The sequence below is a fragment of the Camelus ferus genome, chromosome 3 (genome assembly GCF_009834535.1).
Source record: "Camelus ferus isolate YT-003-E chromosome 3, BCGSAC_Cfer_1.0, whole genome shotgun sequence".
Taxonomy (NCBI): domain Eukaryota; kingdom Metazoa; phylum Chordata; class Mammalia; order Artiodactyla; family Camelidae; genus Camelus; species Camelus ferus.
This window is the reverse complement of record NC_045698.1, coordinates 25,711,707-25,726,288: the sequence shown is the minus strand read 5'-3', so window position 1 is coordinate 25,726,288 and position 14,582 is coordinate 25,711,707. Positions and strand designations below refer to the sequence as shown.

General features: G+C 31.5%; 1 protein-coding gene across 1 annotated transcript in view; it reads right to left on the bottom strand.

Annotated features, from left to right (window-relative positions):
- Positions 1-14,582, bottom strand: part of NIPBL (NIPBL cohesin loading factor) — a 175,667-nt gene that overhangs the window by 68,198 nt on the left and 92,887 nt on the right. Inside the window, 1 exon segment of the mRNA XM_032471114.1 lies at positions 11,097-12,725. Within this exon segment, the coding sequence (XP_032327005.1) occupies positions 11,097-12,725 (1,629 nt within the window).

Genomic DNA, 14,582 nt, shown 5'->3' with positions numbered 1-14,582 from the left:
ATCAAGTTTACAACTATGCTTTACATGGCAATGCCTTTAGAAGTTAACTGCTATGCGTAAGGCTGTTCGAAATGATTGGACATGATCCAGGCTTTGCTTCTGAGTTCTGTAGATCTACTTGCAATTTGCTGAAATGTGTATACTCTCAGACTCTGCTAATAGTGTAGAAAATAAACACACAGCAAATGGTGTCAGTTTTATCTACTACAACAACAAAATGTCAAACAACAGGGGAATACAGTGGAACAGTAAGCCACATTAAGTATAATTATGAACAATGTTGGTACAGAGATAGTAAGTGTAAAGAAAACAGAATGCAAAATGATAGGTACGCCATGTTGTATCTTTGTAAAAACTGTAACAGGAGCTGAAGGAGATGAATGCTAGTATACTCACCTGAGAAATGAATTTTTCTAAAGAAGTACAAGTTATATTTTATAGAAACAAGAAAAAGACAATGATTGACTGTGAGGGGTTAGGAGATATTTATGAACACAGTGAGTTTTCAACAGAGATGAGGTGAACAATGGAGGACAGGAGCAGAGAACCAGGAGCTGGTAGCTGTTCTAAAGCATTCCAGGTGGAATAAGTTTGAGGGAGTTTGAGTAGTCCGCTCTGGACAGAGCAAGATACTTAATAGGGAGAAAAAGTATGTAAGCTCATAAAAGTAGGTAGGGTTCAGATGTCAGTCTTTTTGAGGAATGACAGAAACAGACTGTGCTTCAGAAATGTTACTCTAGAAGTAACTCGTGGGGTGGATTGGAAGGGAAAGACCTTGGAAGGGAAATCTAAGAGACATTCAATATGTGAAAGATATAGGTGAATAGCTAAGTAGATGCTATAAATTTAATTGTTTTTGAAAAGTGGTAATGTTACTATTATGCAGTTATCATACCAAACTTTAGACAGGAATATTTAGCTCAAAAGGGATTAACATTTGGCATGTTTAAGATCACAAATAAACCGTAAAATATGAAATCAAAGACAACAAAATTCACATGCTGATATTTGTTATTTAAGTATTTTAATAAATCTGATTAAGTATTAAATTCTTATTAGCTATTCAACTGACCTCTACTACATTAGGCTGTACGCATAGAGAATTTTAGCAACATTTATTTTATAATATTCATTATATTCTAGAAAAACATTTTCTAACAACACTAGGAATGGCATATTTTTTGATTATGTTCTTACAACCAAAGATGTAAAACACTTTAATTTTAACTAATCTGGTCTCACCATACTTCTTCCACATTGCACTCTAAATTAGCCAAATACTTAACTTCACTAAACTTGAAGTGTTTTTTCCTTCTGCCCTTGTGCTAAAAACACACATGATCCTCTAATACTCTGGATTCACACAGCACCTTTTCTTAAGGATACTACACTGTCACTGTATCATTAGTCAATCATATTCTCCATGATGTCATAAACTTGATAAAATCACAAACTATGTTGTGTCTGCAGCACCTAGCAGAGTGCACAGGATACTGAAGATGGCCAGAAATATTTACTGAATGACTAGTGTAACTATTAGAATAAACTTGTGGTCTTTCAATAAATTTTCCCAACTGAAAATTATTTTCTAAACTCTGAAAGCAGTTTTTAGTTGTTCTATATTAAAAATTACAGATAAGTTTATCTACAAAGTGAAAAGATAGGAGAAAAGATTTCATAATTTACATGCAACAAGTATAAAATATTTTAAAAGTAATTTCAGTCCTGTTATATATTTATATTTAATATATCATATATTAATATCTAATTATACTAGATAAAAATAAGCACTCACAAATATTAAATATCCTAGTAAAAATATTTTATTTGGCTAATCTTATACTACATTTATAAATATTGGATAAAAACTAATTAAATAATTCAAAACTCGATCTAGTTCAGTCTTTTGAAACATATATAAAAATATTTAAATGGCAGTGGGAAATGCAAATTTTAGGTCTCTTGCAACAGAATAAGGAATCTAGTTATCAGGTCCATCTATATAATATTTTAATTTAATATCTATATCAGGCTTAGCAAACTACAGCCAGTAGGGTCAAATTTGCCCTGCCTGCCACCTATTTTTGTATATAAAGTTTTATTATAATACAAGGACACACAATCAATATTGTCTATGGTTGTTTTTGTACTACAATGTTACAGATACGTGGCTCACAAGGCCTAACATATTTACTATGTAGGCCTTTATGTAAAAAGTTTGCTGACCCCAGATGTATATCATGTCATACTTTATTCAACATGAAACAAAGTGCCACCCACCTTGCAGGTGTAGTCATTATATAGTTTTATTCTGTACAATTTAGGTCATTGTAAACTGGTTTATTTAATGAAGAAAAAATACAAAAGACAAAGAGTTGGTTTATAGCAACTGAAAAAACCATATGACAGATGAAACAGGCAGAAGAGAAGATTTTAAGAAAATCTTGTTTTAAGCATCATGGTTTTGATATTGACATTAGCACTCCAAAGATTTCATCAATGTTCAGCTATCAAATTACTATGAGGAAGAACCATGAAAAGAAACAGGTTTTTCAAATATATGCATGTATATGCATGACTGGGGCATTGTGCTATACACCAGAAATTGACACACTGTAATTGACTATACTTTGATTTAAAAAAAAAAAAAAGAAAGAAAAGAAAAGAAACATGTTTTCTAGGAAGTCTATTATGTAAATGATAACTTGCTACTACCCAATACAGAAACTAGGAAGCAGCCATCAAATGATCCTTTCCTTGATACATATATTAATAAAAATGAGTGGTGATTATGTATGTTCATGTATAACTGAAAAATTGTACTCTACACTGGAATTTGACACAACATTGTAAAATGACTATAACTCAATAAAAAAAAAGTTTAAAAAAGATGAGTGGTGGAAACACAATCCAACTTACCCCAAGGAACTAGAACAAGAAGAACAAACTAAGCCCAAAGTTAGCTGAAGGAAGGAAATAACAAACACCAGAGCAGACATAAATGAAATAGAGTAAAGAAAATAAAAAAGATCAATAAAAGTAAGAGTTGAAAAGATAAATAGACCAGCCTTTAGACAGACGACCAAGTAAAAAAGAAGACTCAAATAAAAAAATTATAAATGGAGGAGACATTACAATTGATACCACACAAATACAAAGAATTGTAAGAGAATATGATGAGCAATTTTGCACCAAACAAATTGGACAATCTAGAAAGATGAAGAAATTCCTAGAAACATACAATCTAGGATACAAGATTAAAATTATGAAGAAACAGAAAATCTGAAAAGACCATTTACTAATGATTGGTCCCCAAAACCTCCCAACGAAGAAAAGCGCAGAATGTACAGCTTCACTGGTAAATTCTACCACACATTTAAAGAGGAATTAATACCAATTCTTCTCAAACTCATCTAAAGATAGAAGAGGAAGGAACACTTCTAAACTCACTTTACAAAGCCAACACTGATATGAAAATTACAAAAACCAGACAATGGCACGACAAGGAAAAAAAATTTACCATATCCCTGATCAACAGAGAACCAAAGGTCTTCAACAAACATTAGGAAACTAAATTCAACAATACGTTAAAAAGATCATACACCATAATCAAATGTGACTTATTGCAGGAATGCAAGGATGGTTCAACACCCACAAATCAATGTGATATATACCACATTAACAAAATGAGTGATAAAAATCATACAATTATCCCAATAGATGCAGAAAAAGCGTTTGACAAAATTCAATATTCATTCATGATAAAAACTCTCAACAAACTGAGTATAGAGGGAATGTACAACATAATAAAGACCATCTATGACAAGCCCAGAGCTAACATTATACTCGATGGAAAACTAAAAGGTTTTACTCTAAAATAAGGAACAAGGTAAGAATGCCTACTCTCGCCACTTTTATTCAACAAGCACTGAAAGTCCTGGCCAAAGCAATTAAGCAAGAAAAAGAAAGAAAAGGCATCCAAATCAGAAAGGAAAAAATAAACTATCTCTATTTGCAGATGACATTATATACAGAAAACTAACAACTTGGCCCCAAACTGTTAAACTAATAAACAAATTCAGTAAAGTTGCAGGATACAAAATCAATATACAAAAATCAGTTGTGTTTTGATACACTAACAATAAACTCTCAGAAAGAGAAATTAAGAAAATCCCATTTACAACTGCATAAAAAAGAATACAATATCTAGAAATAAACTTAACCAAGGAAGAAAAAGATCTATATACTGAAAACTATTAAAGACACTGATCAAAGAAACTGAAGAATACATAAATAAATGGAAAGATTCCATATTCATGGACTGCAGGAATTGACACTGTCAAAATGTCCACACCACCCAAGGCAATCTATAGATTCAGTACAATCCTATCTCTATCAAAATGGCAATGGTATTTTCCAGAGAAATATAACAAACAATTTTAAAATCTGTCTGGAACCACAAAATAACCAAATAGCCAAAGCAATTCTCAGAAAGAAGAACAAAGATGGGGGCATCACACTTTCTGATTTCAAATGATAACACAAGGCTATTGTATGTAAAGCAGTATGGTATTGGCATAAAAACAGACACACAGATAAATGGAAGAGAACAGAGAGCCCAGAAATAAACTCATGCATAGTGGTCAATTAACTTACAAAAAAGGAGTCAAAAATATTCAGTGGGGAAATGACAGTCACTTCATTAAATGGTGCTGTAAAAAGTGGACAGCCACATGCAAAAGAATCAAACTGGGCCACTATCTTACCCCATACACAAAAATCAACTCAAAAGTGATTAAAGACTTGAACTTGAAGCCTGAAGCCATAAAACTCCTAGACAATAACATAGGTCCTTGATACTGGTCCTGGCAATGATTTTTTGGATTTGATACCAAAAACAAGGGCAAAGAAAGCAAAAATAAACAAATGGGACTACATCAAAGTAAAATATTTTGCACAGCAAAGGAACCCATCAACAAAACAGGAAGGCAAGCTATTAAATGGGAGAAAATATCTACAAATCCTTTATTGGTAAGGAGCTAATATCTAAAATATCTGAAGAACTCATAAAACTCAATACAAAAATTAACCAAGCCTGATTAAAAAATGGGCAGAGAATCTGAGTAGACATTTTTCCAAAGAAGACATACAGGTGGCCAATAAGTATATAAAAAGGTGCTCAACATCACTAATCATGAAGGTCAATCAAAACCATGAGATATCACCTCACACCTGTTAGAGATATCTACATTCCCGTGTTCACTGTAGCATTATTTATAACAGCCAAGACATGGAAACATCCTAAGCTGTTTAGTCCACTGATAGATAAATGGATAAAGATAACATGGTATATACATATATACAATGGAATATTTCTTAAAAATAAAAAAAGAAGGAAATCCTGCCATTTGCAAAAACATGGATTAACTTCAGGAGCATTATGCTAAGATAAACAAGTTAGACAGAGAAAAACAAATACTGTATGATATCACTTATATGTAGAATCTAAAATAAAAACAGAATTCATAGAAACTAAGTACAGACTGATAGTTGCCACAGGTGGGAGGTGAGTGAAATGGGTAAAGGTAGTCAAAAGATAAAAACTTACAATTATAAAATAACTAAGTTCTGGGAATACAATGTACAGCATGAAGTGATGGAAGTTAACTAAACTTATGGTGGTAATCATTTTGCAATAAATACATACAGTTGGCCCTTCATATCTGTGAATGAGGAATACAGATACAAAGAACTGACTGTACTATCCCATTTTATATAAGGGATTTGAAAGTATCTTTGGATTTTGATATCTGTGGGGGTCCTGGAACTGACTCTCTGTGGATATTGAGAGATGACTGTGTATCAAATCATTACTTTATACACCTTAAACTAATACAATGTTATATGTTAACTATATCTCAATAAAACTGGAATGAAGTAAATGGTGACAGCAATGTCTCGAGATATACACTGAATATAAAGTATGTATAAACAAATGAGACTTATTTTCAAAAATTACTTTTTTCATTAAATAAACTCAATTAAAATGGGATGACTGCATTTCTTTATATGAAAAAAGGGGACAAAGTTTAGCTGTTATTTTAAGATTCATTTTGGTCCTCAAAACTTCATAAAATAGGAAGGAAACTGGTTTCTCTCTTTCAAAAGTGAATGAAATCTGAATTGTAGCTTTGTAGCTTTGAAAGGCTATGATCTGCTCAAGGCTCTGATTCCAATGTTCTTTGTATTACAACTTATAATAGGCTTAATGGAGAATTTTCAATAGTACAATAGTATTCAGACAATGCTACTTTTTTGGGTGGAGAAGGGGATTCAGATTTTAAAAATTCATATTATATTGTATCATATTGTGTCATAGTACAGTATAGCATATACCTACTTGATATTATGCTATGATACATTATACTATCTATTATTATATATGATGATACATTATACTATTACTATAATATTAACTTATTATTGCTATAATAATATTATTATATTAACTGCTTAATGTAATATTATGATATACTATATAGTATGTTACAATATAAAGTAGGTATTCATTTTTTTAATGTCTGTATCAGGCTCTTGTGAGGGAAAGTTTCAGTAACAATTTTTACAATAAGAGAGAACTTAGTATGTTAGAGTAATGAATATTTCTTCATAAATGGGTTCTCTCAGAATTAATTATTTGTTATCTTCTCACCCCTCAATCATATAACTATTTCTACAGATAGGAAAACCTAATAGAAGCTATGTCCTTGACTGGCTTGAGATAACGAATGGGAAGGAAAGAGAATACCACTAGCAAACTTTATTACATCTAATTTTTATGAAAAAATTCTATTAATGAATCTCTTTAAATCAATTATCAATGATCTACCAAGCAAAATTTGGACACCCAAAATTCTATAAATGGAAACCATGGGCAAGTTTTTTCAAAATACTGCTCTAAAATCACAACAGCTAAGTATGCCAACTTCTGTAATAAATATTTTCCAAAAATTTCTTAAAAATATCACTAATAGTAATATCTTTACAGAAGCTAAAAATCTGAGTTTTTTAGAAAAGTATTTTATATATTGTTCAAATGAGCCAAAATAAAATTCTACTGCAGCATTAAGGATTCAAAATATTACAATCATATCTACTTCACTGAGAATTTCTCAATTTTATATTTCATAAATTATGCCAAAAATCCACTCTCAGAAACAGTACTTTCTCTTAGACTTACAGCAGCCTAGAGCCCTAAACACAATCCAACTAGATTGCTCAGTAAAATGCATCCAGCTAACATATTTTAGTGATCAACATTCTGTAGTATAATTAACTTAGTAATAACTGAGTTGAAATAATAGCCTCTAATAATGATCACACAATCATTAACTAATTAAATGAGCACTATGTTTTAAACGTTGTTGACTATTAGAGCTGTTAGATAACTCTTTAAAGGTCATGATCTCAAACAATAAATGGTATGAGATATTTCTTGAAAGCACTAAGTGCAAGAGATGGAAAACAATACACTATTTAGAAGGAAGTAAGGGGAGGAAGAAAAAAAGTGATCTCTTTGGATATAAAACTATCATATTTTGAGACACTCTGGAATTTTGAGAAACCAAAATTAAATTGTTAAAGTGTGTAATTACTAGTAATAAGCTGTTAACAACACATAAGGCATGTTAGTTGATGATCATGCCAGATTTAAAGATGGCATAAGTTTATTATTTTAACTTAGAGACATATTATACATAGGGTGTATTAGGGTAATATTCTGAGTAAAAACATTTTAACCACAAAGGTATTGTTTTTGGCAGTTTTGAAAGTACGTTTTAACAGAAGACATTTTAAAATATTTAAAGATTTTACAAAGGTTATGTTGGTGCCCCCCACTCCCATCCCTCCTTGGCAAGGAAGAAAGAAGGTGATGGCAAAAAGGCTGGGAAGATAACAGAAGCAGGAAATGAGAACAGAACTGATTCTGAGCCAATCTTGTAACAGCTACACAGAAAAATAAAGGTAAAGAATAAATTAAACAGACATGAATATGAGTGGGTCTCTTTTGGAGCTGAACAAAAACTAAGCAGTTATTACAAAATTAAGGGAACAATTGAAAATTATGTAGCTTTTGAGCTAGGGTCTACTGGTGGGAACATAAAAAATGAATATGTAATTTTAATCTGCACACAAAAGCCTTTTCTAACATGAGATCAATACAGGTTATTCATTCAACAGGCATTTAATATGCTCTTTTTAGGTACTAGGTAATATGCTAGGTACTAGGAATATACACATATCCCCATAGATATATAAATAAATTTAACAATTTCACTTTACATTTAATATGTTCACACCAAATAAAAAAATACGTAATCTATAATAGGAGTCATAAATCTATACCCCTACTATTCAGAATTTATCAGCTTAAAGTATATTCAAGGAATTTAAAATTACCCTAAAGAATGAATATTTTAATTATGGAAATCAGGGAAAATACTTAAATGATGAAATTTTATGGCTCTTCCAAGAAAGTAAAACCTACCAAGAATTCTGGCCCTAGGAATCAACAACGAAAGTATACCAGCAATATTCAATCTTTACTTAGAAAAACATCAGTATGACAGAATATGTGATCTTCTGTGACTCTCCAAAGAGTATCTCAAGTAATATGTACTACAAAGGGTCAGTAATCCAAAACTAGGCTTCCTATGTATGTAATTTTAAAAATCCACAATTATGTAACTCTGCTATTACGAACTTAGTAGCAGAGATCTAAAATAAAACCAAAACTAGTACATTACTGAAAAACAGATATTAATTCTAAGGTATAAATAAAGCCACAAGATATATATATGGGATCCTGAAATGAATCTAAGTGTTGATGAAAAGGTCCACTTACTACAATTTCATGTATGTTGCTATATGTGTGTGTATATACATACATGCACATGCATACACACAGGCACCGTACTCTAACAGGCAGACAGCACCCATATTAGTTACTTACTCACTATCATCAATATATCAGATATATACATTTGTGTTAAAGATACATTTAAGAGAAACACTGGATTAGTACTAAAAAGTTTATATTCATAAGTAATGAAACTATGTGAGAAAAAAAACAGGGGAAGTAATACAGCAGTTACTAATTAGGAGCTATATTCATTTCTTGATGTTCAGTTTTAAGAATTCTTTGTTAGAACAGAGCTTAGAAAGCAAGGTTGGCATGAGCTGACAGAGGGCAGGGGAGAAAAAGATGGTCCAGATCAAGGGGACAAGAGGGTACCACTTTCCATCTTTCCATCTGACTCTTCTAAAATTGTATAACTATACTTTTCCATAAACCACTTCCAAACTTTCAGTGAAAATTAAGACAATCTTTATCTAAAACAAAACAATTCTAGTGCTAGTCACTGCATTCTCACAATCTCTTTTATATAAACAATTCTGAAAATATGCATTCAAATTAAATACTAAAAACAATTTATTAATTAAAGCTGAGGTCTTAATTAATTTTTATAGGTCTTACTGCCATAATTTAAAACCTGAAAGCTTCACTAAAACAGTACAAATGTTAGTGATTCAGAGGCAATCTTTTTTCATTTTTGAAAGAAAAAACCAAATAAACTAACAGTGAAAAAGTAAACATTTGAGAAGACCAAGTAAGAATAAGAACAGTTGATTCATGACAAGTTATTTCTTTGAAAAGAGTTCTTAGTAGTAATACTATGTTTTCAATGAGCTTTTTTTGATGACAAGGTAAAACAGCATTTTACAAAAATAATAATCAATACACCTTCTATATTTCCTTATACATCGCAGTGCAGTTATACGACACAACTTTCTGTGAAGATCGCAATGTTCCCTACCTGCGTTAATAAGGTAGCTACTTGCCACATGCAGCTACAGACGATGTGAATTTCCAACTTTATTCAGTTGAAACTTGAAATTATTTAAATAGTGTTAAGAGGCTAGTGACTATCATATTGAACAGCACAACTCTAGTTTCATATATGTTTACAAGTAAGTATAAATCTAAATTCTTAATGAACTTTTCCACAGAATGTAAACTTGAAATAAACTATCACCTCTGTTGCCTTAAAAACTGTATCTCAATTGATACTGAACAGATCAAACAGGTCTTACGAGACAGCATCATCAAATTATATATACATATTAAAAACAGTATAGAAAAGAACACAAAATTATATTTTCTGTACAAACTGCCACTGTATTTTCAGCATTTAAGATCTTTTTTTATCTTTTGGAAACAATACTATTCAGGTAACGAGAGAATTTAACTCAACAATCATGCAAAAAAACCCAAAATCAAAACCAAAAAAAAACACCCAACCAAACACACCAAAAAAACCTTACAAACTGATAATTTAACCTAATTTAAGAGGTAAATACCATTCCCTATTACTTTCCCATAGAAAAAGACAAAACTATATATTTTTTAAAATAAAACATTTTTAACTAACCACTTCCTCCACAAAAAGATGAAATAATTTTTTACATAACTTTCTAAACTATATAAATTCAAACTATTCATCAATAATTAACTTGGAGATAGGTCTGTGAGAAAATAGTATTATGAGACACTTAATACTCTTAAAAGAATTTATAATATTGACTTTTGTATCCCACATAGCTTTACTAAGATATTAGAAATTAAAATTCAATTCATGACCTCACCGTAGAATGGACTATCTCTACAATCAAAATGACTTTACAAAGTTGTTTAATCCATCTATTTTAGTCATCCATTCTAATCATTCATTTGAGCAGCCAGCAACTTTCAAAAATACTGAAGTAACAGCAAAAAGAACTTTTTTTCTGTGTAACAATAGTAAAAATCATGACTACAGTGAGTAGTTTAAGTAGAGGTGGGAGAAAAAGAATTTTCATTGAGAACTTTTTATCAATATTACTGCAAATAATTCATTGTTGTTTTATATAAATGCTATATTTTCATACAGTATTTTTTCAATTTTTATAAATTTCCATTTTTTTATCCTTAGTAACCCTAAAACTTAAAAGAAAACTGATTAGAATAAAGATGACATCAGAATTAGTATTCTTACCTTTATTTGATTTTGATGGTTTATTCTTGATAGGTTTAAGGGAACTTCTTGATTTATCCTCTCTATCTTTAATAAGTTTCTGAACATCATCCAGAGACAGTTTTTGCAGGACAACTACAGGCTTAGCTCCTTTATTTAGATCTTCAACTAATCCCATTTTTTCTACTTTGTCTTTCTGCTCTCCTTTCATTTCCATTTTCTTTGTCTCCTGAGTAATATTGCCATCTTTATCCCTCTTGATTTTTGGAATGACAAAATTTTTCAATGCACCAGACCTGCCCCCCAACAAGTAACTTGGAAATTCTGCCTTATTGTCAGGGTGTGTTTTATTACTGTCTACTTTACTCTTGTTAACCTCTGTCCTTTTGTCATCTTTACTATTTGGTGATTTAAAACCAGGCTTATCAGGTCTTGATTTGCTAGTATCTCCTTGTTTAACACGAGGACTGTCAGGTCTTGATTTTTGCTCCCCAGAAGACGGTCTTTCCCTTGAAAGGTCCCCTGATTCATGTCTGTGTTTTCTTTCTAGTTTATCAGCTTTTGAACCATCAGATTTAATGCCATGTTCATTTCTACTAGAGGATCTTAATGTTTCTGGTCTTCGAACCCTAGATTGATCCCCCCGATGTCGCTCTGATTCACTCCTGTCAGCTGACTTTTGTTTATTATCATGGTCACGTCTTAGTGACTCAGAAACAGATCGCCCATCAGGTCTCTGCTTTAAGGCTTCAGCTCGTTCTGATTTTAACCGAGGTGAATCAGATTTAATATCCTGTTTATGTTTAGACACTTCAGGTTTTTTCTCTGTTGATGGCTTTCCAGAATCCCTCCTATTTTCATGCCTATGTTTTGGTGTTTCAGGCCGACCTTCATTTTTTTGCTTTGGAGTTTCAGGTCGACCCTCACCTTTCTGCTTTGGAGTTTCAGGCCGTCCATCGCCCTTTTGTTTTGGGGTTTCAGGACGCCCATCACTCTTTTGTTTTGGAGTTTCAGGTCGGCTTTCACCCTTTTGCTTTGGGGTTTCGGGTCTTGACTTTGTTGTTTCTGATCTGCCATTATTTTGTTTGTTGTCATTTGGTTTTGTGTCAGACAGTCTATTTTCATTCTGTTTAGGCTCAGCTGTGGTGCTCTCATTTTGTTTGGATTCGACAGTTCTGCTCTCATTCTGTTTAGGTTCTTCTGTTTGTGTCTCAATTTTAGTTTCTAACTTAGTTTCACTAGGTTTTGTCTCTACCAACCTGTTTTCATTTGGTTTAGATTCTGCCAATCTACTTTCATTTTGTTTCACTTCACTCTTTGAAAGCTCAGGATCAGACTTTTTTTTAGGAGTCTCAGGATGGTTTTCTGGTGTAGATTTAAGATTTCCAATAATATCTTCCTGAAGAACAGAAATAGGTGCATCATTACAATGTTTGATTTCTTCAGGCTTTTTAATGGAGTCTGAATCCTGAGTTATAGAAGCCTGAGAGTCCACTCTTCCTGCCTGATGAAGATCAATGCTAACCATTAATGCTGGCCTTGACCCATTTCCCGTAGAACCCGTCTCCTGAGAAGCTGGTCTATTACCTCCTGTAGCACCCCCAGCCTCCTGTGGGTAAGAATCTTGCTTTCTTTTTTTCAAAGGCTTATCTGAAATTCAAAGATAAATATTCAGTATCAGTAATAGACATATATTCTTATCTTATTAAAAACCATATGGACTTTGTCTAATTTTTAAAGTCACAATGTTTTTTTTTTTAATGTGGTGAATGCAAATGTCAATATGCATATATAAGATAGTAGGCACAAATGGTATAATACTTTTAAACCCAGGTTTGAGAAAATATTCATGCTTGCTGCATCTCAATAAATATTAGTGACTATAGTATAAGGATCATTTAAACTGCTAACCTAAAAAAAAGTACAAAGAGCCCCATATCTGCCAACCCACTCAACAGGAAACTAAGCTTTTGCCATGTGAAAAAAAAGTACGGAAAAGAATAAAACTTGAGAGAAAAAAGAAATCATGCCACTAGAAAAAAGGTAAGTGAGGAAGTAAGAAAAAAGAAAAAAAAAGAATTTAACAGCTTATCATTAAACTTTGATCTAGAATTCAAATTCTTCAAGGTGTCAATAGCACAAAGGGAATATAAAAGCTAACATACAGTTAGAAGTATATTTAGATAAGAAAACAAGTATAAAAATGAGAAGCATGTAATAAGATCTTTTTAGATAAATCCTGTCTTAAGCAACTTCACCTGAAGAAAAATGCTTTAGCTCTTCAACAAAGCTCTGGAGGTCTACATATTGGCTCAGTAAGAAATAATTTACAGTATTCTGCAATATAAAGACAAAAATACACACAAGCACAAATCCACCCAAAATAAAAATATCATGGTATTTTTAACAGCTATGTATTTCTGTGCATGATTCCACTTGACTCAAGAGGCTTCTAGGTCATTTTCTATAAACTGAATCTATAGTTAGACCTTGCGAATTCTAACATTATATATAACTACAACATTACAATACCTTGACGTTTTGCTTGCTTTAGTATTTACTTGATGAATTGCCTGACTGTTAAAAAAAGTCATTTTTAATCATTTTTTTTCAGGAGAATCTTTAGATTCTTGTATAGTATTCATTAATGTGATATCATTTCAGGAAAACATGATTACAAGGCAAAAAGTTAAACTGACCACTAAAAACCAACTCCTTATTATTAGGAAACCAGGTTCTGAAAAAGTTTTTAACAATAGTAATGCTTTTATATACCAAAGTTCCATCATTTTGTTTTCAATGTGAGAAGCAGCAGTTCATTTCAGCTTAAAATCGAATTGATTATTACTAAAATTTACTTCAGATATCTGCTAGTAATTTTTTGTGGAACTAAGCTACTCTGCTTTTTCAGTTATGCAGAAGTCAATTCTATTGTCACATATACTCCATTTGCAAAACAACTACACGATGATAATAATATGTTATCATTAGACTCTTTTCTCTAGTTAAAAGTAATCTGGTAAGAAGTTATATGAAGTTTTCTGCACCAGTACCTGAGAAAAGCACTCAGAATACTAGATTAGTGTTTATAAAATTCTGTTTTTGAATGTTCTGCCATACAAAATAATCTTTATATCTTGAATAATTACCTCATAAATAGGATGCTTTATTATTACCTTATCCTTTAAACTTTTCTGATGAGCATCTAGAAAAAAATTTTAAACATCTAGAAATTTAAATAGTATAATCTAATCTAAGATTTTTATATTTTTCAATGAAAAATGCTTTAAGAAAGTCATTAAAATGCTAACCTAAGCACACTTAAGAACTATAATGACACAGATTTCAGGCATCTGAAGATTTCTCTTAAGAGATCTATGGCCCATCCTTTTATTAATATGAATCTGTCTTTCAGAAAAACATTAAAATATCTTGAAAGCTATTTTAAATTTTAAAGGATTACAAAGTACTTAATAATTAATAGATCATCAACTCCTTCCAATTTAT